Source organism: Schistocerca cancellata, chromosome 2 (genome assembly GCF_023864275.1).
Source record: "Schistocerca cancellata isolate TAMUIC-IGC-003103 chromosome 2, iqSchCanc2.1, whole genome shotgun sequence".
NCBI classification, from domain to species: Eukaryota; Metazoa; Arthropoda; class Insecta; order Orthoptera; family Acrididae; genus Schistocerca; species Schistocerca cancellata.
Genome location: NC_064627.1, coordinates 101,396,110 through 101,420,588, shown reverse-complemented (window position 1 = coordinate 101,420,588; position 24,479 = coordinate 101,396,110). Strand labels below are relative to the sequence as shown.

Sequence of the window (24,479 nt, the reverse complement as noted above, 5' to 3'; positions counted from 1 at the left end):
GCCATCCATGGGTGGTCAGGCTGCATGGCAGGGATTTTTTGGTGGGGTAGGGATGGCTGTTGAAATGCAGGTACTGTTAATGTGTGGTGGATTTAATGTGGACAAAAGTGTGGATTGAGCCATCAGAGGGGAGGAGGTCAATGTCTAGTAAGGAGGTACACTGAGTTTAGGGGGACCAGGTGAAGCAGATGGGAGAGAAAGTGTTGAGGTTGTGAAGGAATGAAGATAGGGTGTCTTGGCCCCGAGTCCATATCATGAAGACATCATCAATGAACCTGAGCCAGACCAGGGCTTTGTGGTGACTAGGAAGGTATCCTCTAGATGGAACCTTAAACTGGTTGGCATGTGCCATGTGGGATGAAACACACTTCAGTACAAAATATAAGCATTAGCAACTTTTATATTAAAAAAAGTTTTAAAAGGCCATGGCTTAATAGGCTGTATGCTGAGTAGGTGGGGGGGAATGAGAAATGGCCAGTATGAGGGACCAAAATAAAGGATGACAATTTCACTCCAAGAAGCAAAGAATTAGCCAGCACACCAGCATCAGAGCTTCTCCCAACAACTTGACTAAGTGGCTTACTAATGACCAAGCAATATTGCAAAACCCACTAACAATATAATTTCTAGAGTGATGTTTTGGCACAAAAATGCCAGTGTAGACACAATCAGTGACCATGATGGTCACCAATCAAAGGAAGAGACACAATTGGCAACAAGAGAACTGTAGCAGAAAACTCCACTGGGAAGATGTATGATCCTGAGCCCTGTCGAGGAACTTCTCCTCTTGTACACAAGAACATGCCCTGCACGTCTCACCTCAGTAATGGACTCTGTATATGGCACTATCCATGCCTCACAACTCGACCTAGCAGTCTCACCATCCCCAGCCCTGCCCGGACTCTCTGCCGCAAGACCCTGCCAGCCACACAATGAGAGTCACCACATGGCCTGGCAGTGTGACCACACATCTACCTTCTTGGGCAAAAACATGACATGACTATCTATTGTGGTACAGCTCTGAAATGTTAGCCAAAATGAAGGATTTGCGATCAACAACTAACTGCAGTTAACAAATCTTTCATGCCTGAAATTGGAAAATTAGAAAATACGATTAACTCCAGTGACAAAGAAACTAGAAACAAACTGAAAGCAATTTACTTTAAACTCAAATTTGTTGTCAGAAAAGAGCAAACAATTGAAACAGACAGTAGCAATCTTGTTGGACAGGAAACCTATGTGAAGATTTTACCATCTGCAACGAACTCTGAGATTTACGGTACAGCTGCAAGGAAACGAGATAAATTCCTATATTCTGTTTAAGCATTATATACTTATAAGCCAATGAGATTTCCACAATTATGGTGTAAAACTGTTGACAAAAAATGAATAGGAGTAATTTACCTATGAAATACTGAAATATAGTGTATGGAAGTCAGGCTTAAAACAACCATAACTGTCTGTGTGAATACAGTCAGTGAATAATTTTACAGTGTGAGAAATGGGGCAGCTTCAAACAAAAATATAATGGTTCAAATGGCTTTAAGCACTATGGGACTTAACATCTCAGGTCATCAGTCAAACAAAAATATAAGATTAACTTCTACAATCTACATCAATTTGTCCAGCTACGTTTGTTCTTGGGAGAAAATGTTTATTGGAGCTACTGTCAGATCCAAGGAAATACTATGTGATGTCTGAGAACTGCAAGGTAATGAGCTATTTGAGTAAAAATAGATGGTGTTGTCATGAGTGGCACACACTGATTATTTGTGTAACATTATTTAATTTGGGCATTACCAGGATGAATGGTTTGGGCATTTTGAAGACATACGATGCTGTGATGATGCAAGTTGAAGTTTATGCGACACAGAATATTGAGGTGTTGCTTATGATGTATATCACACTGATCTACAAAGATGGCGCTAAGACACAGCCACTCCCAAGATAATGAGACACACCACTTAATGCGATGATATTAGGGTTGATGATGTTGTTACACTGAGGATGTGTTAGGGACATAATGATACTATGTTATGTAATTTATATTACTCTCACTCATGACAGTATGCTGTGTGTAATGAAGAGAAATGTCATGGCGGGTTAGTGTTGCCTGCTGGACTAAAACTTTGATATGTGATTAACAAGTTTCTGAACAAACGATTGTTTGTCTGGCATATCTACAGCATGTACATCTTCACTGTATCATTATAGAATTGTAATAGGAGTTATTTGAAGAAAACAAGCACAATGATAGGATGTATTGATGACCATGATGATGCATATAACTATAAGTAACTGATAACAAAAAATATTTAAATCAAGATATTGATCTAACTAAGCAGTTACAAGATTGAAATTAAGGGAAAATATGAGATTGAATCAACTGTGGGTTCTTGGTCACACATCGCAAATTAACTAAACAAACACTGTTTTTGGCCTTGTTTCACAATTTTATTATTAATATTACAGCACAACCTAGGTTTCGGGTTATACGCTCATTTTGCAGTACATTACTGATTCTGAAAGATGATAATGCACAAATAAAAATGATGATAAGGCAAGGATAATAATCTCAACTTCTTAATGTATTGATCCATAGCTTAATGTGCCATTACATCACTGACTGTTTTTTAATAAATTAACTACATTATTACACATCCAGCATTTACACTACAATGACTGGACTAAAGTTATACATCAGCCACGAGCTTTTTAAATACGACGGACTGGGGACCAGAGTTTTCCTTCTGTCATGGGGTTGTGATTTCATCTAAAGAAGGTGAATAATTGAACTGGGTTTGCTTGTTTAATAATAGGTGTGAGGATGTACACAGTTGTCTTTTCATTTCTAAAATTTCTAATTGTTTGCGTTTGGCCCCCTTTTCCTCTGTGCATAGGACTTGTACATCTATTACGTATTTGTGGTTATTGTTCAGGCAATGTTCTGCAAAAGCTGAATCAGGCTTCTTCAATCTGTTGCTTCTGTGGTGTACTTTAAGCCTGATACGGACTGACCTTCCTGTCAGTCACACGTAGCAAGACTGACACTCACAGCCTGTGATTTTATAAACCTCACAGTTTGTGATAGCTGGTTGTTTGTCTTTTGCATTGAACAAGAAACTGCTACTGTCTGAGAGACATAGAAAAGCACAGAGAAACCCTTTGCCTTCTAGATGTTACTTATGCTATTTGATGTTGTCCCTATAAAAGGTAACCTGCACAATTTCTTTTCCAGTTTGTCTGTGTTTTTCATTGGGGACAGTAAGGACCCGGACTACTTCTCACCATTTTACCTTTTTTTTTGTTTCTGCTTGTGAAATCAGTTTAAAATAATTTTCAGTTTAGAAAAAAACACTTCGTAATTTTGTTCAGTGCGTTCATGTGATATAACATAGACACTGAAACCAGCTTTTTAAAATTTGAGTTTTAATGTGAATAAACATTTTTCTGAGAATCATCATCATTATTCTTGTGAAACATTTCTTTTCGTGTGGATAAAACTCCAAGTACCATTCATCAGGACCGCCCGGCTAGCCACGTGGTCTAATGTGCCGGTCCCCAGCATGAATCCGCCCAGCAGATTAGTGTCAAGGTCCACTGTGCCGGCCAGCCTGTGGATGGTTTTTAAGGTGGTTTTCCATCTGCCTCGGAGAATGCGGGCTGGTTCCCCTTATTCTGCCTCAGTTACACTATGTTGGTGATTGCTGCACAAACACTGCCTCCATGTATGCATACACCATAATTACTCTACCACACAAACATTTGGGGTTACACTCGTCTGGTATGGGACGTTCCCAAAGGGGAGGAGGGGAGGTTTGAGAGCAAGGGACTTCTGTACATACTAAAAAATCTTATTTTTGGGAAGGACAGAGGAACTTGTATAACAATACGTGAAGAGTACTGAATATGTAGAGACAAGAATCTTTGATTGTCACAAGCAGCAAAAGTTAAGAACCAAAGAAATCAATTGGAATTTTGATTTAATATTAGTTTTTTAGAGTATTACACCAATTTATGTGTACAAGTAATAAATGTTTAATTTCCAGTTGAGCCAAAGTCTTAACCAAATTGTAATTTCCTTACATCGTTTCATCCACAACTTTCTCTGCCCAAGGCTCAAGTACGAGGTGCATTCAAGTTCTAAGGCCTCCGATTTTTTTTTCTCCAGACTGGAAAGAGATAGAAACATGCGCATTGTTTTAAAATGAGGCCGCATTCATTGTCCATACATTCCAGAGATGGCAGCACCGTACGGCAGATGGAATTTTACCGCCAGCGGCGGGAATGAGAACTATTTTAAATACTTAAAATGGCAATGTTTTCCTTACTTGAACAGCATGCAATCATTCATTTTCTGAATTTGCATGGTGTGAAACCAATTGAAATTCATCGACAGTTGAAGGAGACATGTGGTGATGGAGTTATGGATGTGTCGAAAGTGTGTTCGTGGGTGCGACAGTTTAATGAAGGCAGAACATCATGTGACAACAAACCGAAACAACCTAGGGCTCGCACAAGCCGGTCTGACGACATGATCGAGAAAGTGGAGAGAATTGTTTTGGGGGATCGCCGAATGACTGTTGAACAGATCGCCTCCAGAGTTGGCATTTCTGTGGGTTCTGTGCACACAATCCTGCATGACGACCTGAAAATGCGAAAAGTGTCATCCAGGTGGGTGCCACGAATGTTGACGGACGACCACATGGCTGCCCGTGTGGCATGTTGCCAAGCAATGTTGACGCGCAACGACAGCATGAATGGGACTTTCTTTTCATCGGTTGTGACAATGGATGAGACGTGGATGCCATTTTTCAATCCAGAAACAAAGCGCCAGTCAGCTCAATGGAAGCACACAGATTCACCGCCACCAAAAAAATTTCGGGTAACTGCCTGTGCTGAAAAAATGATGGTGTCCTTGTTCTGGGACAGCGAGGCGTAATCCTTACCCATTGCATTCCAAAGGGCACTACGGTAACAGGTGCATCCTACGAAAATGTTTTGAAGAACAAATTCCTTCCTGCACTGCAACAAAAACGTCTGGGAAGGGCTGCGCGTGTGCTGTTTCACCAAGACAACGCACCCGCACATCGAGCTAACGTTACGCAACAGTTTCTTCGTGATAACACCTTTGAAGTGATTCCTCATGCTTCCTACTCACCTGACCCGGCTCCTAGTGACTTTTGGCTTTTACCAATAATGAAAGACACTCTCCGTGGCCGCACATTCACCAGCCGTGCTGCTATTGCCTCAGCGATTTTCCAGTGGTCAAAACAGACTCCTAAAGAAGCCTTCGCCACTGCCGTGGAATCATGGCATCAGCGTTATGAAAAATGTGTATGTCTGCAGGGCGATTACGTCGAGAAGTAACGCCAGTTTCATCGATTTTGGGTGAGTAGTTAATTAGAAAAAAAATTGGAGGCCTTAGAACTTGAATGCACCTCGTACAATAATATAAGACCTGTCTGCAGCCACATATGATATGTAACAGGTGGACTGTAGATGAAGATTTGTGTAAGCGTTAGTGTTGCCTTAAGTACTTTACACTGTCTGAACAATGAGTGGCGATGCTGACTTGCTAAAGAGCATGTAGCTTCAAGAGGCAGGTGTATAATATTGGCTCCAGGTGGCACAATCAGCCCACTAATAAATGAAAACAGTTTAAATTATTACCGTGTGATGTACATGACGATGGGTGATCAAACTTGTGGCCCTCCATACTGCCTTCTTTGTGTGTGTTACATATCACCAGTTAGTCCTATGTGATAAGCTCACAAACACTAGAGTAGTATTCGAGAATGAGTTGCGCAAATGTTTGTAAGTAATAACTTTTGTAGACTGACTGAATTTTTCAGGTGTCCTACCAAAGAGCCAAAGTCTGCCACCAGTTTCACTTACAAATGACGTTGTTTGATCATTACCTTTATAACAGTCAACACGTGCAAATGCAACTCGCACACATGATCACTGTCTCTGACTGCCAAGGCCAGGTTGCAAGCGGCTGTGCTTGTGGGAGAAGTTATCTGGATGGTGGGGGTAAGGAGGAGGAGGATGGGGTGGGGTGGGGAGGGGGGGATGCTAGAGTATGGGTGGCGGACAGTAAAGTGTTGCTTGCAGGAGCACAGACGGACAAAGAGGACAGAGGGTATGACAGCTAGGTGCAGTCAGGAGATTAGACAGAGGGCTGGCGGCAAGAGGGGGCGGGAGGAGGGGGGGGGGAATAAAACGACTGTGGGTGTGTTGGTGCAATAGAGGGCTGTTTATTGTTGGAGTGGGAACAGAAAAGGGGATAGGTGAGTGAAAGACAATACCTAATGAAGGTTGAGGTCAGGAGGATTACGAGAATGCAGGATATATTGCAGGAAGATTTCCCACCTGTGCAGTTCAGAAGAGCTGCTGTTGGTAGGAAGAATCTGGGCAGCACAGACTGCAAAGCAGTCATTAAAATGAAGAATGTTGTGTCAGGCAACATGCTCAGCAACTGGGTGGTCCAACTGTTTCTTGGCGACAGTTTGTTGGTGGCCATTTCCGCCGACAGACAGCTTGTTGGTTGTCATGCCCACAAGGAATGAAGCAAATTGGCTGCAGCTTAGCTTTTAGATCACATGAATGGTTTCACAGGTAGCCCTGCCTTTTATGGGACAGGCGACACTGTGATTGGACTGGAGTGGTTGGTGGTGGGAGGATGTATGGGACAGGTCTTGCATCTATATCTATTATACGGATACGCACTATGGGCAAGGGGTTGGGATCAGGGTTGTGTAGTGATGGACAAGGATACTGTGTAGGTCTGCTGGACAGCAGAATATCACAGTACAAGGGGTAGGATGGAGAGTGAGTAGGACATTCCTTATTTCAGGGAACAATGAGAGGTAGTCAAAAGTCTGGTGGAGAGTGTGATTCAGTTGCTCCAGTTCTGGGTGGTACTGAGTCACAAGGGGAATGCTCCTCTGTGGGCAAACAGTGGGACTTGGGGTGGTGTAGGGTGACTGGAGAGACAAGGAACTATATCTGTTTCTGCACAAGGGTGGCGGGATAATTATGGTTTGTGAAGGCCCCAGTCAGACCCTTGGTATATATGTCACTGCAGATGCAACTGCCATAGGAGGACAGACTGTATGGAAGGGACTTCTGGGTACGGAATGGGTGGCAGCTGTCAAAATGGAGGTATCCTGGTGGTTGACAGGTTTGATATGGCCTGGAGACATAGACAGGGTCTCCTCACTGTCAATCCAGATCACAAAGATGTCATCAATGAATCTGAACCAGATGAGGTGCTTGGGATTCTGGATGATTAGAAAGGTTTGTCTACATGGCCCTTGAATAGGCTGGCATAGGATGGTGCCATGTGGGTGCCCATCTGTACCCCAGATGCCTTCATAGGGGAAGTAGTTGTGGGAGAGATGACAATTGGTCATGGTGACCAGGAAGGAGATTGTAGGTTTGGAATTCTTTGGGCGTTGGTAAAGATAGTGCTCCACAGCAGCTATGCCATGGACATTAGGGACGATAGTGCAAAGGAAGATGGCATCTACAGTGATGAGCATCACCTGTCCCATCAAAGGCAGAGCTACCTGTGAAACAAGTCACGTGATCCACAAATTAAGCAGCAACCAATGTGCTGTGTTCTGTGTGGGCATGACAACCAACAAGCTGTCTGTCTGCATGAATGGCCACCAATAAACTGTGGCCAAGAAACAGTTGGACCACCCATTGCTGAGCACGCTAACCAACACAACATTCTTCATTTTAATGATGGCTTCACAGCCTGTGCCATCTGAATCCTTCCAAACAACATTAGCTTTTCAGAATTGCGCAAGTGGGAACTCTCCCAGAAATATATCCGATGTTCCCATAACCCTCCTGGCCTCGATCTTCATTAGTCACTGTCCTTCACTCACCTATACCCTTCGCAGCTCACATTCCAGCACAACACAGCCCTCTAATTCTACCAACGCACCTACAGTCTTTTATTTCTCTTCTTTTCCTGCTCTGCCACTACCCCTCCCTCCCCACCCCTGCCCCTTCTAACCACCCAACTGCACCTAGCTGCCCTACTCTCTCTCTACCTCATCCCTGTATGCTCCCACAATAAGTAATTCACCGTCCACCCCCCTACCCTTCTATCTCTCCCCGTCCCAGCTTCCTCCTTACCTCCACACCCCAGATTTCTCCCCCTGGATGCAAAGTTGCTTGCAGTCTGCCCTCGACAGCCAGACACAGCAGTTATGTGTGTGGGAATTGCATTTGTGTGTGTGTGTGTGTGTGTGTGTGTGTGTGTGTGTGTGTGTGTTGTGAGCACGCGTACATGTGTGTGTGTGTGTGTGTTATGTCTAATTCGGAAGGCCTTTTTGGATGAAAACTTACTTGTTTTGACAGTCTCTTTGTTGTGCCTTTCTATGACTCAACATCTCTACATGGTCAATAACAGTCTAGCATTTTCATAATATTGTCATTATCCCATTTTGGATTTCCCATTGTTTCACTGTTACACCCACGTATTTGCATAAAATGACTGATTTACAACTATGACTCATTGATATCATAGTTGCACGCTATAAAATTTCTGCATAAAATTGTTGTCAATGGCTGAACTATTCTGAAATCTTATCAAAATCTGCCCCCCCCCCCCCCCCTCTCCCCATGAACACTGGACCTTGCCGTTGGTGGGGAGGCTTGCATGCCTCAGCAACAAATACAGTCGTACTGTAGGTGTAACCACAACGGAGGGGTATCTGTTGAGAGGCCAGACAAATGTGTGGTTCCTGAAGAGTCCCCCATTCTGATCTCCGGGCGGGGACTACTCAGGAGGAAATCGTTATCAGGAGAAAGAAAACTGGTGTTCTACAGACTGGAGCGTGGAATATCAGATCCCTTGATCCGGCAGGTAGGTTAGAAAATTTAAAAAGGGAAATGGATAGGTTAAATTTAGATATAGTGGAAATTAGTGAAGTTCAGTGGCAGGAGGAACAAGACTTCTGGTCAGGTTAATACAGGGTTATAAATACAAAATCAAATAGGGGTAATGCAGGAGTAGGTTTAATAATGAATAGGAAAATAGGAGTGCAGGTAAGCTACTGCAAACAGCATAGTGAACGCATTATTGTGGCCAAGATAGATACAAAGCCCACACCTACCACAGTAGTACAAGTTCATATGCCAACTAGCTCCACAGATGACGAAGAGATTGATGAAATGTATGATGTGATAAAATAAATTATTCAGATAGTGAACGAAGATGAAAATTTAATAGTCATGGATGACTGGAACTAGATAGTAGGAAAAGGAAGAGAAGGACACGTAGTAGGTGAATATGGAATGGGAGTAAGGAATGAAAGAGGAAGCTGCCTGCTAGGATTTTGCACAGAGCATAACTTAATCATAGTTAACACTTGGTTCAAGAATCATGACAGAAGATTGTATACATGGAAGAAGCCTGGTGATACTGGAAGGTCTCAGATAGATTATATAATGATAAGACAGAGATTCGGGAACCAGGTTTTAAATTTTAAGACATTTCCAGGGGCAGATGTGGACTCTGACCACAATCTATTGGTTATGAACTGTAGATTAAAACTGAAGAAACTGCAAAAAGGTGGGATATTGAGAAGATGGGACCTGGATAAACTGAAAGAACCAGAGGTTGTAGAGAGCTTCAGGGAGTGCATTAGGGAACGAATGACAGGAATGGGGGAAAGAAATACAGTAGAAGACGAATGGGTAGCTTTGAGAGACGAAATAGTGAAAGTAGCAGAGGATCAAGTAGGTAAAAAGACGAGGGCTAGTAGAAATCCTTGGGTAACAGAAGAAATATTGAATTTAATTGATGAAATGAGAAAATATAAAAATGCAGTAAATGAAGTAGGCAAAAAGGAATACAAACATCTCAAAAATGAGATCGACAGGAAGTGCAAAATGGCTAAGCAGGGATGGCTAGGGGACAAATGTAAGGATGTGAGGGTTACCTCACTAGGGGCAAGATAGATACTGCCTACAGGAAAATTAAAGAGACCTTTGGAGAAAAGAGAGCCACTTGTATGAATATCAAGAGCTCAGATGGAAACCCAGTTCTAAGCAAAGAAGGGAAAGCAGAAAGGTGGAAGGAGTATATAGAGGGTCTATACAAGGGTGATGTTCAAGAGGACAATATAATAGAAAAGGTAGGGAATGTAGATGATGATGAAACAGGAGATATGATACTGTGTGAAGAGTTTGACAGAGCACTGAAAGACCTAAGTTGAAATAAGGCCCCAGGAGTAGACAACATTCCATTAGAACTACTGACAGCCTTGGGAGAGCCAGGCCTAACAAAACTCTGCCACCTAGTGAGAAAGATGTATGAGACAGGTGAAATACCCTCAGACTTCAAGAAGAATATAATAATTCCAATCCCAAAGAAAGCAGATGTTGACAGATGTGAAAATTACCAAACTCTCAGTTTAAAAAGCCACGGCTGCAAAATACTAAGATGCCGACCTCGGGGAGGATCTGTTTGGATTCCATAGAAATGTTGGAACACATGAAGCAATACTGACCCTACAACTTATCTTAGAAAATAGATTAAGGCGAGGCAAACCTACGTTTCTAGCATTTGTGTATTTAGAGAAAGCTTTTGACAATGATGACTGGAATACTCTCTTTCAAATTCTGAAGGTGTGAGGGGTAAAATACAGGGAGTGAAAGACTATTTACAATTTGTACAGAAATCAAATGGCAGTTATAAGAGTCGAGGGGCATGAAAGGGAAGCAGTGGTTGGGAAGGGAGTGAGACAGGGTTGTAGCCTATCCCCAATGTTATTCAATCTGTATATTGAGCAAGCAGTAAAGGAAACAAAAGAAAAATTCAGAGTAGGAATTCAAATCCATGGAGAGGAAATAAAAACTATGAGGTTAAAAAAAACGGTTCAAATGGCTCTGAGCACTATGCGACTTAACTGCTGAGGTTATCGGTCCCCTAGAACTTAGAACTGCTTAAACCTAACTAACCTAAGGACACCACACACATCAATGCCCGAGGCAGGATTCGAATCTGCGACCGTAGCGGTCGTGCGGTTCCAGACTGTAGCACCTAGAACCGCTCAGCTACCCCGGCTGGCCTATGAGGTTCGCCGATGACATTGTAATTCTGTCAGAGACAGCAAAGGACCTGGAAGAGCAGTTGAACAGAATGGACAGTGTCTTGAAATCAGGATATAAGATGAACAGCAATAAAAGCAAAACAAGGATAATGGAATGTAGGCGGATTAAATCGGGTGATGCTGTGGGAATTAGATTAGGGAATGAGACACTTAAAGTAGTAAAGGAGTTCTGCTATTTGGGGAGCAAAATAACTGATGATGGTCAAAGTAGAGAGGATATAAAATGTAGACTGGCAATGGCAAGGAAAGCGTTTATGAAGTAGAGAAATTTGTCAACATCGAGTATAGATTTAAGTGTCAGGAAGTTGGGATCACCAATTTAGTACTGGAGGGTAGTGTGGAGGGTAAAAAATGTAGAGGGAGACCAGAGATGAATACACTAAACAGATTCAGAAGGATGTAGGTTGAGGTAGGTACTGAGAGATGAAGAAGCTTGCATAGGATAGAGTAGCATGGAGAGGTGCATCAAACCAGTCTCTGGACTGAAGAGCACAACAACAACAACTTTTCTCACATGACATTCTCAAACCGTGAATCAAGTTTTTATTTCTTCTCCATAGATTTTAATACCTACTCTGAATTTTTCTTTTGTTTCCTTCACTCCTTGCTCAATATAGAGATTGAAGAACATCGGGGAGAGGCTACAACCCTGTCTCACTCCCTTCCCAACCACTGCTTCCCTTTGATGTCCCTCGACTCTTATAACTGCCATCTGGTTAGTGTACAAATTGTAAATAGCTTTTCGCTCCCTGTATTTTACCGCTGCCACCTTCAGAATTTGAAAGAGAGTATTCCAGGCAACATTGTCAAAAGCTTTCTCTAAGTCTACAAATGCTAGAAACGTAGGTTTGCCTTTCCTTAATCTAGCTTCTAAGATAAGTCGTAGGGTCAGTATTGCCTCACGTGTTCCGATATATATCTATAAAACAATAAAAAATTTTAAAAAATGCTGTTACTATGCACAACGAAACCCCTATTTTACATTTTTGTGCAGTTCAGGCTTATAAATGCAAAATTGAGGAAAAGCAGATTTGAGGAAAATGTTAAAACCCCCCAAAATATGAGCAAAAACATATGAAATTGGGATATATGATTAAAAATTGCAGTCCTCTCCAACACTATGTATAAAATCAGTCTAAGAGGAGGAAATTAAATTTACAATACAATGCCTATACAATAACTTGTGCTAATGAAATCCATCAGTTCTTGAAAAAATCACAGATGTGGAACAGCATGTAAAGACTAATCAAAAAATTGAAATTGGTATCCGGCTACGGGGTAATCAAGCTGTTTTATGACATGCTGCAACTTCAAATTATACATTCAAAACACATATTTTTGAGAGATGATCCTTTGTGCTCAGCCGGTAAAAACCAAGCACTGATGAATATGTTGAATTAAACTAAAAGCATCACAGCAGTTAAGTGTTTAAACCATAAGCATAAATGTGGACACCTGCTTAATGACATACTTCGTCACCATTGCTGTTAATGTTTAAAGCTTTTCTTATGAGCTGCACTTCATATTCTCACCACCATTGAAGTGTTATTTTAAGCTTGATGACAGAAACAAAGACATGAAAAAATGAGTCACTTCCACAATTGAAATTATTAGAAACTGGCTCAGAGAATTTCTGTACACGGTGGAAAATGTAAATTTGAAATAAAGCTCAGGTGCTATAGTTTTCCCTCATGCCCTCTATCACTGTTGCCAGTCTTTACGATCTACAGTGTGTTGTGTATGTGATACAAATTATGTACGCGAATAGTGTATGTATTTGCTGCAATTTTATCAGGTTAGATTTGAACACAAAAGTCTTTAGAACATGCTATCACAAAACCTTTGTTCTACTTCTGTGTGATTTCTTTGTCATAGCACATCATCTGCATGAAAAGTACGTTTTTAGCTTTCACCCCTACCAGCACTCCCGTCACTATAGGGTCACTCCTCCTCTCCACACCTCCAGTAGTTGAGGTCATTTTACGTGTGTTACTGTGGTGTGGTAGCTATGCTGACTATTGGATGACTTAACTAGTCACCAGCCAATAAGAGTTCACACAGACCACCGGCAGTACACCCAATTCAACGAGATCTCACAAAATTGCCAGGAAAGTCTAAGAACTAGAAGGGTTCACTAGCCAGAAATGGGCAACATGCCCTTGATTATGACTGGGCACGTTCTTCGAGACTCAGAGTTTGAATTTAAATGGTTGATTATTGATATTGCTGCAGAATACAGAAGATAAATGTTGCAAGCTATGCTGGCAGCACCAATCGTAAACTACATCAATATTTCCTCTCTCACATCTCTCCTCTCCACAACGGCCAATATTCCCTTAATTCTGCCACCACCCATAGTGCAAACCAACTGTCTTTTGAGCCACTTACCATTTGTTCATCCACATCAAATGTCAATTGGAAGAAAATGGGATGAAGTCAAGCGAGATGCCAAGTAAAAATTTAGAACCAAAGTAAATCTTACTAGGAACAAATGTAACATCAGGGAATTTTTAGCATTGATCTTATGGGTTTTTCACAGGGGCTACAAATTTCTGGTGTACCATTATGAAAAACATAAAAATCAGAAACTGTAAAATCAAAGTTCCAGGCATATATATTTATAAATTCTTTTATGCAGAAGGAGCTGTTAAGCAGATTTGATTTCAGTTTATGTTTGGATATAACAAAATTTTCTATTACATTCTCTACTTTATGGGGTAACTAGTTAAAAATTTTCATGGCTGCATACCTCACTTCTTTCTGTATTATGAGTGATAACACAAGTCACTTCTTCCTCAAATATTATAATGTGGTTTTGGAATGATCATTGATCATTGACAACTAACTTAACAAAGGAATTAATGTACCACGAGGCTGTTGTCAGTAGGCCGGCTGTTTAAAGATCTAACTACAAGAGGTTCTAGAGTAGACACTACTCATTATCCTTATTAAGTTGGTTTAAATGGCTCTGAGCACTATGGGACTTAACTTCTGAGGTCATCAGACCCCTATAACTTAGAACTAATTAAACCTAACTAACCTAAGGACATCACACACATCCACGCCCGAGGCAGGATTCGAACCTGCGACCGTAGCGGTCGTGCGGCTCCAGACTGTAGCGCCTAGAACCGCTCGACCACTTCAGCTGGCCCTTGTTAAGTGATTTTGCGCAACTACTACTTTCTTCATAAAGGCAAGTTACCTCAGAATATGATATGATAAGAGGTTAGTGGGTGAAAACACGAAAAGTAAGACAACTTTCTGACAATGTCATCTCTAAAGTCTGTAATTATCTGTAACACAAAAGTTCCAGAGCTTAGGCACTTAAAAGACGATCTATAACATATGATTTTCGGTTCAGATTCTTTTTAGTATAAACATCTATGAATTTAGAACATTCTATTTCATTTACTGATTTGTCCTTGTCCATTTTCTGTAGAGTGTGTTAATAAATACTCAACTAGTGGCTCATTGTCCGAGGATATTTTAATGTTGATTTTTTATTGCCTGATAGTACTGATTAAGGACGGCTATAGTTGTTGACATGCAGCTGTGGTTTGTTTTGTAAGATAAATTTCCCAGCGTAAATTGAAGGTCATAGTGCAACAGCTACTAGTAAATTGTTCTTCACCAAAATACTGTCTGTGATTTGGGTGTAAATTCTCTTGTAAATAGTTTACCTGACCTTGTTGGTCAAATGACCTACATCTACTTCTACAACAACTTACATACTCTGCAAGCCATGATACCACTACTAGTCATTTCATTTACTGCTCTATACACAAATGGAGCAAGAAAGAGAGAACTGTCTCTATTCCTCCATATAAGCCCTAATTTCTCTCTTCTTGTCTTTGCAGTCTGTAAGTGAAATGTATGTTGACAGCAACAGAATTGTTCTCCAATCAGCTGCAGGTATTTGTACTCCAAATTGTCTCAATAGTGTTTCATGAAAGAATGTCATCTTCGTTCGAGGGATGCCCATCTGAGGTCACAAAGCATCTCTGTAACACTTGCATGTTGATAGAACCTACCAATAACAAATCGAGCAGCAAACCTCTGAACTGCTTTGGTGTCATCCTTTACAACCTGATGGTGACGTCATCCTTTACAACCTGTTCCTTATGCAGTCTCCTTTATAGATGAGCGAGACTTTCCTAAAACTTGCCCAATAAACCGAAGTTGGTCTTTCCATCTTCCCTATCACCATCCTTACATGCTCATTCCAGGTGATATCACATTGCAACATTAGGCCTAGATATTTCGTAGAAATGACTCTGCCGTACAGCACACAACATACACTGTATTCAAACATTACAGGATTGTTTTTACTACTCGTTTGCATTAACTTACATTTTTCAACATTTAAAGCAAGTTGCCATTCATTGCACCAAATAGAAATTCTGTCTAAGTCATCATAAGTCCCTCTACAGTTACTCAGTGACAATACAGAGTCATCAGCAAACAGTTGCAAATAGCAGCTCACCTATGGGATCATTTACGTGTATAGAGAATAAGAGAGGTCCTACCACACTTTTCTGGGGCAACAAAACAGGCCCAGATAATAATAGAAAATTGCATGGTTCTACTGTTCATTATATGCCTTAAAGCGACTGTTTGTAACAAGTCAAAATCAGTACCCTATAAACATAGATGTGATTGCACCTGACAAAAATTATTTTACCAGACACAAAAACCACAGCCACTTTAAAATCACAAGAATTTTTTGCACCATAAAAAGATAAATATTATGATCCTATTGTCCTTCCAGGTGAGTTGACTGAGTTTCCAGCAAGATGAAACCACCGATGCCAGAAGAAACTGGGAATCATCATTCACTGAAATATAAAAGGATTTCAATACATTCACCCAAGTGGAATACATAAAATGTTACACAAGGAAACGACTGTACAACAAAACCATAACCATTCAGAGAGTAGAAGAATTATGGAAAAGTAGAAGAGAACTACAAACTATAAAGCAAACAACGTAGACAAATAATCTATTTTTTAAACATTTCCGACAGTACTTTGAGCCCTGTTTTTCTAAAAGCAAACAAGGGTAGAGTGCAATAAAAGCAGGGAAAATGGGTGGATACCACCTACAATTAAGTTATCTTGCATCAGGAATACAGAGCTCTACTTAATTTGGAGGAAAAGCTGTAGAGAAAAATCCATTACAAATGGTATTATTAAGTCCTCCAAGCTGTTATCTGAGGGGCTGCATCATGTACTATGCAAAGTGATAAAACATTAAAAGAATAAAGCAAAAATTAATTTGAAGCATTGTTACACAAAGAAACAAAAATTTAAAAAAATAAAAACAACCAAGCAAATGAATCAAAGCCAAGTAAATGAATCTAAGATCCCACATCACTGTGACGACAACACACTGAAATTCGTGGCCACAAATACATTAATTAGCTGCTCATGATAGCAGCAAACATTGCACCTGGTAATAAAAAACTGAACACGTGTGAATCAGAGTCAATCAAGTAAGCACTGTAAACACCATAACAGACACCAGTGTGAAATATACTACCCACAGCAAGATAACAAAACCATTAGGTCACTGACACAGGTAAATCTTTCAGCTATGTTTTAAAATGCCACCAATGACTTTTGTGATTAGTCATGTGCTAGAAGCATCTGTAAAAACTGATACACCCAAATCAGCAAATTGCAAATCCATTTCACTCATTCTAGTTTTGGTCTAAACATTTTCAGAAAGTGATTTACAAGATAATACTAACTCATTCTGAGCAAATCTGCTTGACTGCTTCTCAGATTTGCTCTCATAATGGAATCTCCACAGAGAAAGCCATAAATATCCAAACAACTAAAACCATGGCAGACTTCACAACAAAAATTACCCTGCTACTATGTTCTATTACTTCACCAAGCTTTGGATTAGGTGAACCACAAAATTTTATTAGTTTAATACAAACACGACATCCTTAATGGCAAAATGCAATTACATGTATAGAGAATCACAGCAAAACAGAACATAGATCGCACTGATAAAAAGTATTGAGTCCCATAAGATTCAGCGTTGGATCTGCTTCTGGTCCAACCCCATATAAATGAGCTCCTACCAACTTAAAATTGTTGTTTGCAAACTATTATTTGATGATAATAAGCATGTCAGTCAAGAGCCCAAACTCAATAACAAAATGTAAATGCCATGTGGCTAGGACCTCCAGCCACGCAGACCGTTCGCCTGGTGCAAGTCTTTCGAGTTGACACCACTTTGACAACTTGCATGTCAATGGGTATGAAATGATGGTGATAAGGACAACACAACAGCCAGTCCCGGAGCAGAGAAAATCTCCGACTCAGCCGGGAATCGAACCCGGGCCATTACGCATGAAATTCCACCATGCTGACCACTCAGCTACCAGGATCTGACAACTCAATAATAATAAACACAGATTAGGCAACTACTGCACAGGCCTACATGATTCACAGAAAACAATTTAACCCTTAATCGTACAAACAGAAATATTATGCAATTCTGAAACAATAATAGTTGACAAAAATAAACATTAAAGGTCAATCACCACATGAAAACTTCGTACAAAATTATTTGGTTAACACCAAAATGGAGTCACATAAATCAAGAGCCTCTTGAAGACAACAGTATTAATTTATTTTACATACACTCATTCCTTGTAGACTGGGGGAATGCAAACTGTTGTATAACCATCAAAACTTAAAATGGAGCTATCAGAATCACAAGCAATGTAAAGGTACAAGATTTATCTCATCCTCTTTCCCTTCATTAAAGATATTAATCCTTCCAAAGCTGTATGGTTACAAAACAACAGTCGTTCTAACAGGATTCTTAAAAACCTCCAATGCATATCACCTTCCAAAGCTGTATGGTTACAAAACAACAGTCATTCTAACGGGATTCTTAAAAACCTCCAACGCATATCAGCAAAACAGTTCTGTGCACACTCATAGAACAAGAAATTGCAAGAATATTCTTGTCTCCCATGCCAGAACATCTGTCTTAATCAGAATAGTCTCCTTCACAGTGGAACACAATTATACATTCATATTCCTAACACCAAGTTGGTAAAGATAGAAAGCCAGTTTAAAAATGGCCTAAGTCAATTACAATGGATCAGAGTTTCTACTCTGTAAATGAATTCCCCACCCAAGGAATTGGAATTTTGTAATGTACAATTATCAGCCATATTATATCAGTCATGTTTGTAATACATTTTATGATTGAAAGACTGTATTGACATAGTCATTTGTATTTATAGTCAAACTTGTCCACAGTAGTCACCCAACATAAATTGCATTAATGTTGTTACAGACTTGTAATGTTCATCTCCGTATTTTCTATCTGCACATCTGTATAACATGTCACAAAACCAAAACAAAATCAATAAATAATGAAATTGTATTCTGAGGCTATGAATCTTAAGGAAATAACACAAAATAGTCTCTTCAAAGATGGTAACCATGTATCTTAATTAGTGCTTTTCAGAGACATTGGAGATCCTACTCTCACTTAAAAATACACATTTCCTATATTATGATATTTGGTAACAATAAACTGTTTCAAATAAACTGTAATTTACACAATCAGATCTTACCCCGTTGGCAATATTCGGGATGGGTTGCATATTCTGGTACACAGGTCTTCAACAGTGACCTAATGAATGAAATTCGGAAGCCCTATACATCAAAAATAAATTTAAAAAACACTCACTTTTCACTCATTCCATGAAGCACCTAATGTCTCCTGTTGAATGGTTGACAATTAGCAATAGCCACTTGAAGAAGCTTCTACAGTTACAGGTTTCTAAATATAACCTACCAACAGGAGATATACAGCAGTTACTTAGTACATCTGAGGTAATAGTTTCCCCTCTCTTTGCAAAGTAGCAGATTCTTTCCTAATTTTATTATGTTAAATATAGCAAGAGAGAGAGAGAGAGAGAGAGAGAGAGAGAGAGAGAGAGATTATAAGAGGTCTTCTGAATATATAAGATAATCTACAGCTACCAGCTACTAGAAGCATATATTAGTGTTCACATCTACATGAAACCACATTTGTAAAATGTTTGGTGTGAAGATGGACAACAAAACCTACACGTTTATTTTCCAAAAGGTATTGAACCTCCCATACTCTGTACTATCTTTCAGTACATTCCTTTACAGGTTTTCTGAGAGAGCCCACTAATGTTAACCAGTTACCTTCATCATCTGATAGTTGGTTTGTAATGGAACCTCTATAAAGAAAGAATAACTAGAAGTATATATTAGTGTTCACATCTATATGAAAAATGTAAAATGTTAGGTGTGGAGATGGACAACAGTACACCCCTTTACGGGTTTTCTGTGAGAGCCCACTAATGTTAACCAGTTACCTTCATCATCTGTTAGTTTGTATGTACTGGAACCACCATAAAGAAAGAATAATCTAGCACATAATTTTACGCTTTCACTATCAAAAAGCTTTTCTTTAATGTCACACACAAATGGAAAATGACAAATATTGAGGTGTCTTTTACAGTATTTGGATTAAAATAACATCACTGTAATTGGATGACATTCCCATTTGTATGCAACACTTCTCGTTAATTTCAATTCTGATCACTACTGTAGTTATCTACACTTGAATCGCAGTTCCTAATTGTATAATTATGGACACTGTACCTATTTTCAATGTCAGATCCATACAAGTCATAAGTAGTAGCTAGAGTATATAACAGTACAGAATTTCACATTCTTATTTCAATACAGGGCATGTATTTTTATTATTTTAAATACAGTTTAAACATCAAACTTCATACATTCTTAAATATGAAACTTCATACATTCTTAAATGCCAACATATGAACATGTTTTGCACACTTAATGGAGTGATTAACTGAGGCATTGTTAGAAAATCACATGCATTGTGGGGCTGTAAAGAAATATTTAACATACTAATTATTTTCACATGCTTCTAACAGTGAAGTGAGAGAGAACATTAAACATACACATGAACAATACATAAGACTGTCTCAGTTCTCTAATAAAAACACTAATATTATGAAAATTTATGCATGAATCTAGACTTTAAGCTTCTGAAGTGCTTTACATCACAAAATGCTTAGTGGTAAATATTAACATGAATACTGATGCTTAGGGTCATTCATACCAATCTGATAAGCAATACCAGATTTTCAAACCTTAATGTTGTTTAGAAACTTTATTGATTACAGGACACTATAATATCCCTTGACAGAGCACAAAATCTCAGGAAATGAATATCAAGTCATGAAACTTGAACTACTTCGGTCAAATCATTCACTGCCATAAATGAGTAATAACAAAGTAATCTACTCTATTAAAATGAGTAATAACAAAGCACTCTACATTATTACAAATCACACAACAATTTACAAAGTTCCTCATACCCATTTTTTGAAGCTATTTGTGTCAGAGTTTCTTTATTTATATTTTTGCAGTTTTTTATGGCAAGAAATTCGGCATATTGTGTGTCCTTCAATTCATTTAACTCTTTTAGCACTGTATTATCCTTTTTCCTTATTCTGGTAAACATACTTCTAATCAGTTTTAGAGTCTCTGAAACTTCTTTATTTCCTCCTTCTTGGGCGAAATGTAGAGGTGTTTTTTTGCCCGTTTTGGTTTTGGCGTTATACACTGCACCATGTTTCAGTAAGATGCACAATATTTCATGATGCCCAAATTTTGCTGCATAATGTAAAGGAGTAATGCCATTACTGTTGCTGAGATTAATATCAACTCCATTCTTAAGCAAAATATTAACAACGGCTAACTGTCCTTTCCAACATGCATACGTAAGTGGTGTTTCATACTTGATACTTCTGCTGTTGACTGGTGCCCCTTCTTGAACACATTTTTCAATTTCAGCGCAGTTAGCTGTTTTCACTGCTTGAAACAGCTTTCCGATTTTGTGCAATACAGCGCTTATGTTCTCGTTTCTTTGTTTCGCAGCAATCTCTGAAACGGTAAAGTTACCAAACCGAGACAAGGCCTTCGCATCGTAATATGCACCATTCTCTAATAGGCACCGAGCAACTACCGGATCGTTAGCCTTTACAGCTAGGTGCAGAGCTGTTTCATCATTGTTTCGTTTGGCATTTATATCTGCTCCGTTTTCAATGAGAGTTTTCACGGTATTTAGTTTCGAATCTCGGCCCTGTGCACGACATTGTTCCGACTTTCGGAGGGAACCCTCTTCTGCTGCTAAATGAAGTGGCGCACAGTTTTTGTTATCAGTTACATTAACTTCGGCTCCTTTAGCCAAAAGATATTTGACTACGTCGGCATGCCGGTAGATTGCTGCGAAATGCAATGCTGTTGTCTGCTCGCAAGTCCTCGCATTAACTTCAGCACCATTGGCAATAAGAATTTTTATAGTATCCAAACAGCCTGTAACAGCTGCACTATGCAATGATGTCCACTTTCGATCGTCAGTGGCATTAACGTCAGCTTTATTCTCGATCAGGATGTTCGTTATATCAACGGAATCGTACATTGCAGCAAGGTTCAAGGGTGTTATTCCAGTCCTGTCCCTTGCATTCACGTTAGCTCCTTTCGCAATCAAAAGTCTGGCGGTTTCTGCTGGGTATCCGCTCTGTGCTGTGTTATGCAACGGAGTCCTCCATCCCACGTCATCTCTTTCATTCACATCTGCTCCACAGTTAATCAAAAACTGACTTACTGCAGACTGTCTGTTATGTGTGGCCGCATGCAATGGGGTGATGCCTGCCAAATTCTTTGCATTAATCTCAGCCTCGTTCTGGATCAGCAGCTTTGTTATGTTAGTATTTCCCTTTTCTGCTGCGAAATGCAGTGGTGTCGAACGGTCTGAATTTCTAGCATTTATAACAGCACCCTGTAGTATAAGAAATCTGGCTACGTCTTCAAAATTCTGCGCCGCAGCACAAAATAAAGGGGTATGTTTTTTGTCGTCCTCAGCATTTACGTCTGCATTCGCAGAAACCAACGCTTCCACAATGGGCAAACGGCCGTTCTGTGCTGCAACGTGCAACGGAAACACTCCGGAGCTACTCTTGGCGTTCACATTAGCGCCGGCATCAATCAAACTGAGCGCGAGGTTCGGGTTAGCATTTTTAGCTGCTATATGTAACGGCGTCATGCCCCGCTCCAATTTCTTCGACATTGGAGTTGGGACGGACGCCTGTGCATTTACATTACAACCCCGTGTTATAAGTGTTTTAAGAATGTCCAAATGGCCCTGTTCGGCAGCGATATGTATCGGTCGTACCTTGAACAAGTCTGCGGCTTCGACGTCTGCTCCTCTCGCCAACATTTCCATGACACCTTGCAAGTTGCCGGCTTCTACTTCCGCATGGAGGAGTGCTGTCACGATGTCGATCGCGTACATGGTTCACGAAATACGTCGTGGACAAGGGAAACAGCTTAATCAAACACAACCTTTTCCTGAACAAACTCTTGAAATTTCTACCACAGTCCACAGTCGTATGAAAAGCTGCTTGCGAATCCCTAACACAAGCACTCAAACAAATGAAAATACATCTCTCAGGTACTCCAACATCGGCGACATTAATCCACGTCGGTAGTTCAAAATCAAGAAAAATGTATCTACGAAGTGGTCAAGCTGATACTACCGCAAAATAACACTACAATCATTGCACAATCTCATTGAAATACTAGCAATACACAACACTTCAAAACTCACACTCCGCTCCTCGAACAGCCCTATTCAAATATGAATAGTACTGCCGACACGTCGAATCCTTCAAAAATGTGTGTACTTGGTGAATCCCCGTTGCGGCGTCAACAGGTACACCAAATTTAACAGACGGACTTGTGTGATTAACAACTACACACGTAATACACCTCCACTATCGCAAAATGCAAAGAAAACTGTAATATCACAAATCCGTATGTGTGTTGTGACAGCTATAGCGAACATTCAGACGTACACTCTGCACTCAATATGTGCACGTAAACTCTCGGAATCTGGCGCCAACTGTCGAGACAAAACTATCGCCTCGGATCCACCCCTATGCTCGGCTCTGCCGACAACGCCTTGCGTTTTCCCCACCAGATACCGCTCGTGCTGCTTACTCCACAGCTGATTTTAACTGATGCTTATTGACCGGTCCGTTGCCGGTCCACACACAACGATTTGTCTGCGCTCATCACAACTGCGCAGACAAAGTGTAGCAGGCGGACCGGAAATTTGCGCATATATGACATGCGCCCAAGTTGGAGGTTATCTGAGAAATCTGTGCACAAAAAATCACATATACGCAAATATATCGCGTTTGGACAGGAGATCGCCGCAATCCTGGCGTGCGAAACGTTTTTGATTCAACTGTTCGTTCTTCAGTCTAGTGAGCAGCGAAGGGGTTAAACACGGAGTTGTTTACAATACTGTAATTGAGTAGTTATACAAAATAAAAATAAAAACATTCTTTTACCACAGAGAACGCAACGAAGTCTATTCGATCCAGAGACTGGGAACATCAAATATATACGCAAGCTTGTGTTATTCTGAATTTCTCTGATTACTGACCAATCGGGAAACACGGAGATCCAGTACGAACACGATTGATTGTTTGACAAACGTCTAATCAAACAATAACGGACCTTCCCGCTTATTTGCTGTACGCACACTACGATTTATTTATTTACGTTTAGGTCCAACTGCCAACTGAACCTTCTAACGTTATCCGCTAGGCAATAGTGAGCAGTAATGTTCTTAAAACAGTCCCTTGTGGTATGCCAGACGCTATTTTTATATCGGATCATATCTCTCCGTTCAGAAAGAGAAATTGGGTACTATTTTCTAGTAATTCTTCAGCCTAGTCACATAGCTGATCTGATCGTCTGGTAAGCTGGTATTTCGTTCATGAGGTAATTAGGGAATTGTATCGAACGCAAGAGGGGGATGAGATTGCAAACAAGATAATCCGCCCCCCACCCCCCCCCCCCCCCCCCCACACCCAACAGGAATCTGGACTACAGACTTCTTATTCAGTGCAGAAGACTCATACACATCTAGAAATAAGTGTGTAGGTTCCGCTAGAATGTAAGTTTAGACAATATGAGGTGAATCTGGACGACTAGAATGAAAAATACTATGGCTTTAGCAATTGTTACATGACATGTTTGGTCCCTACAATGTTCATGGGAAATTGCGCCATTTCCTCCGGCGCACTTAAAGTTTCACTCTGACTGGAATGGGGCGTCAAATCTCTCTCTCTCTCTCTCTCTCTCTCTTATCGACTCTCCCCGTACCTGCTGTTCGGATACAACCCGACGCAAAGACTTCTACAAAGCAGATCGTAGGGCTAACCCT

At 40.3% G+C, this 24,479-nt stretch overlaps 2 protein-coding genes across 2 annotated transcripts in view; both read right to left on the bottom strand.

Moving 5' to 3' along the window:
• LOC126161364 (dynein axonemal heavy chain 7) overlaps nucleotides 1–24,479 on the bottom strand; it is a 1,035,864-nt gene that overhangs the window by 974,503 nt on the left and 36,882 nt on the right. The window lies entirely within an intron of this gene.
• LOC126161365 (ankyrin-1-like) lies at nucleotides 19,525–23,196 on the bottom strand. Its single transcript, XM_049917135.1, has one exon. The coding sequence runs from the start codon at nucleotides 22,533–22,535 to the stop codon at nucleotides 20,520–20,522; it is 2,016 nt and encodes a 671-aa protein (XP_049773092.1). The 5' UTR covers nucleotides 22,536–23,196; the 3' UTR covers nucleotides 19,525–20,519.

Coding starts and splice junctions, on each gene's coding strand:
- LOC126161365 (XM_049917135.1), bottom strand. CDS start 22,535: ATGTACGCGATCGACATCGTGACAGCACTCCTCCATGCGGAAGTAGAA.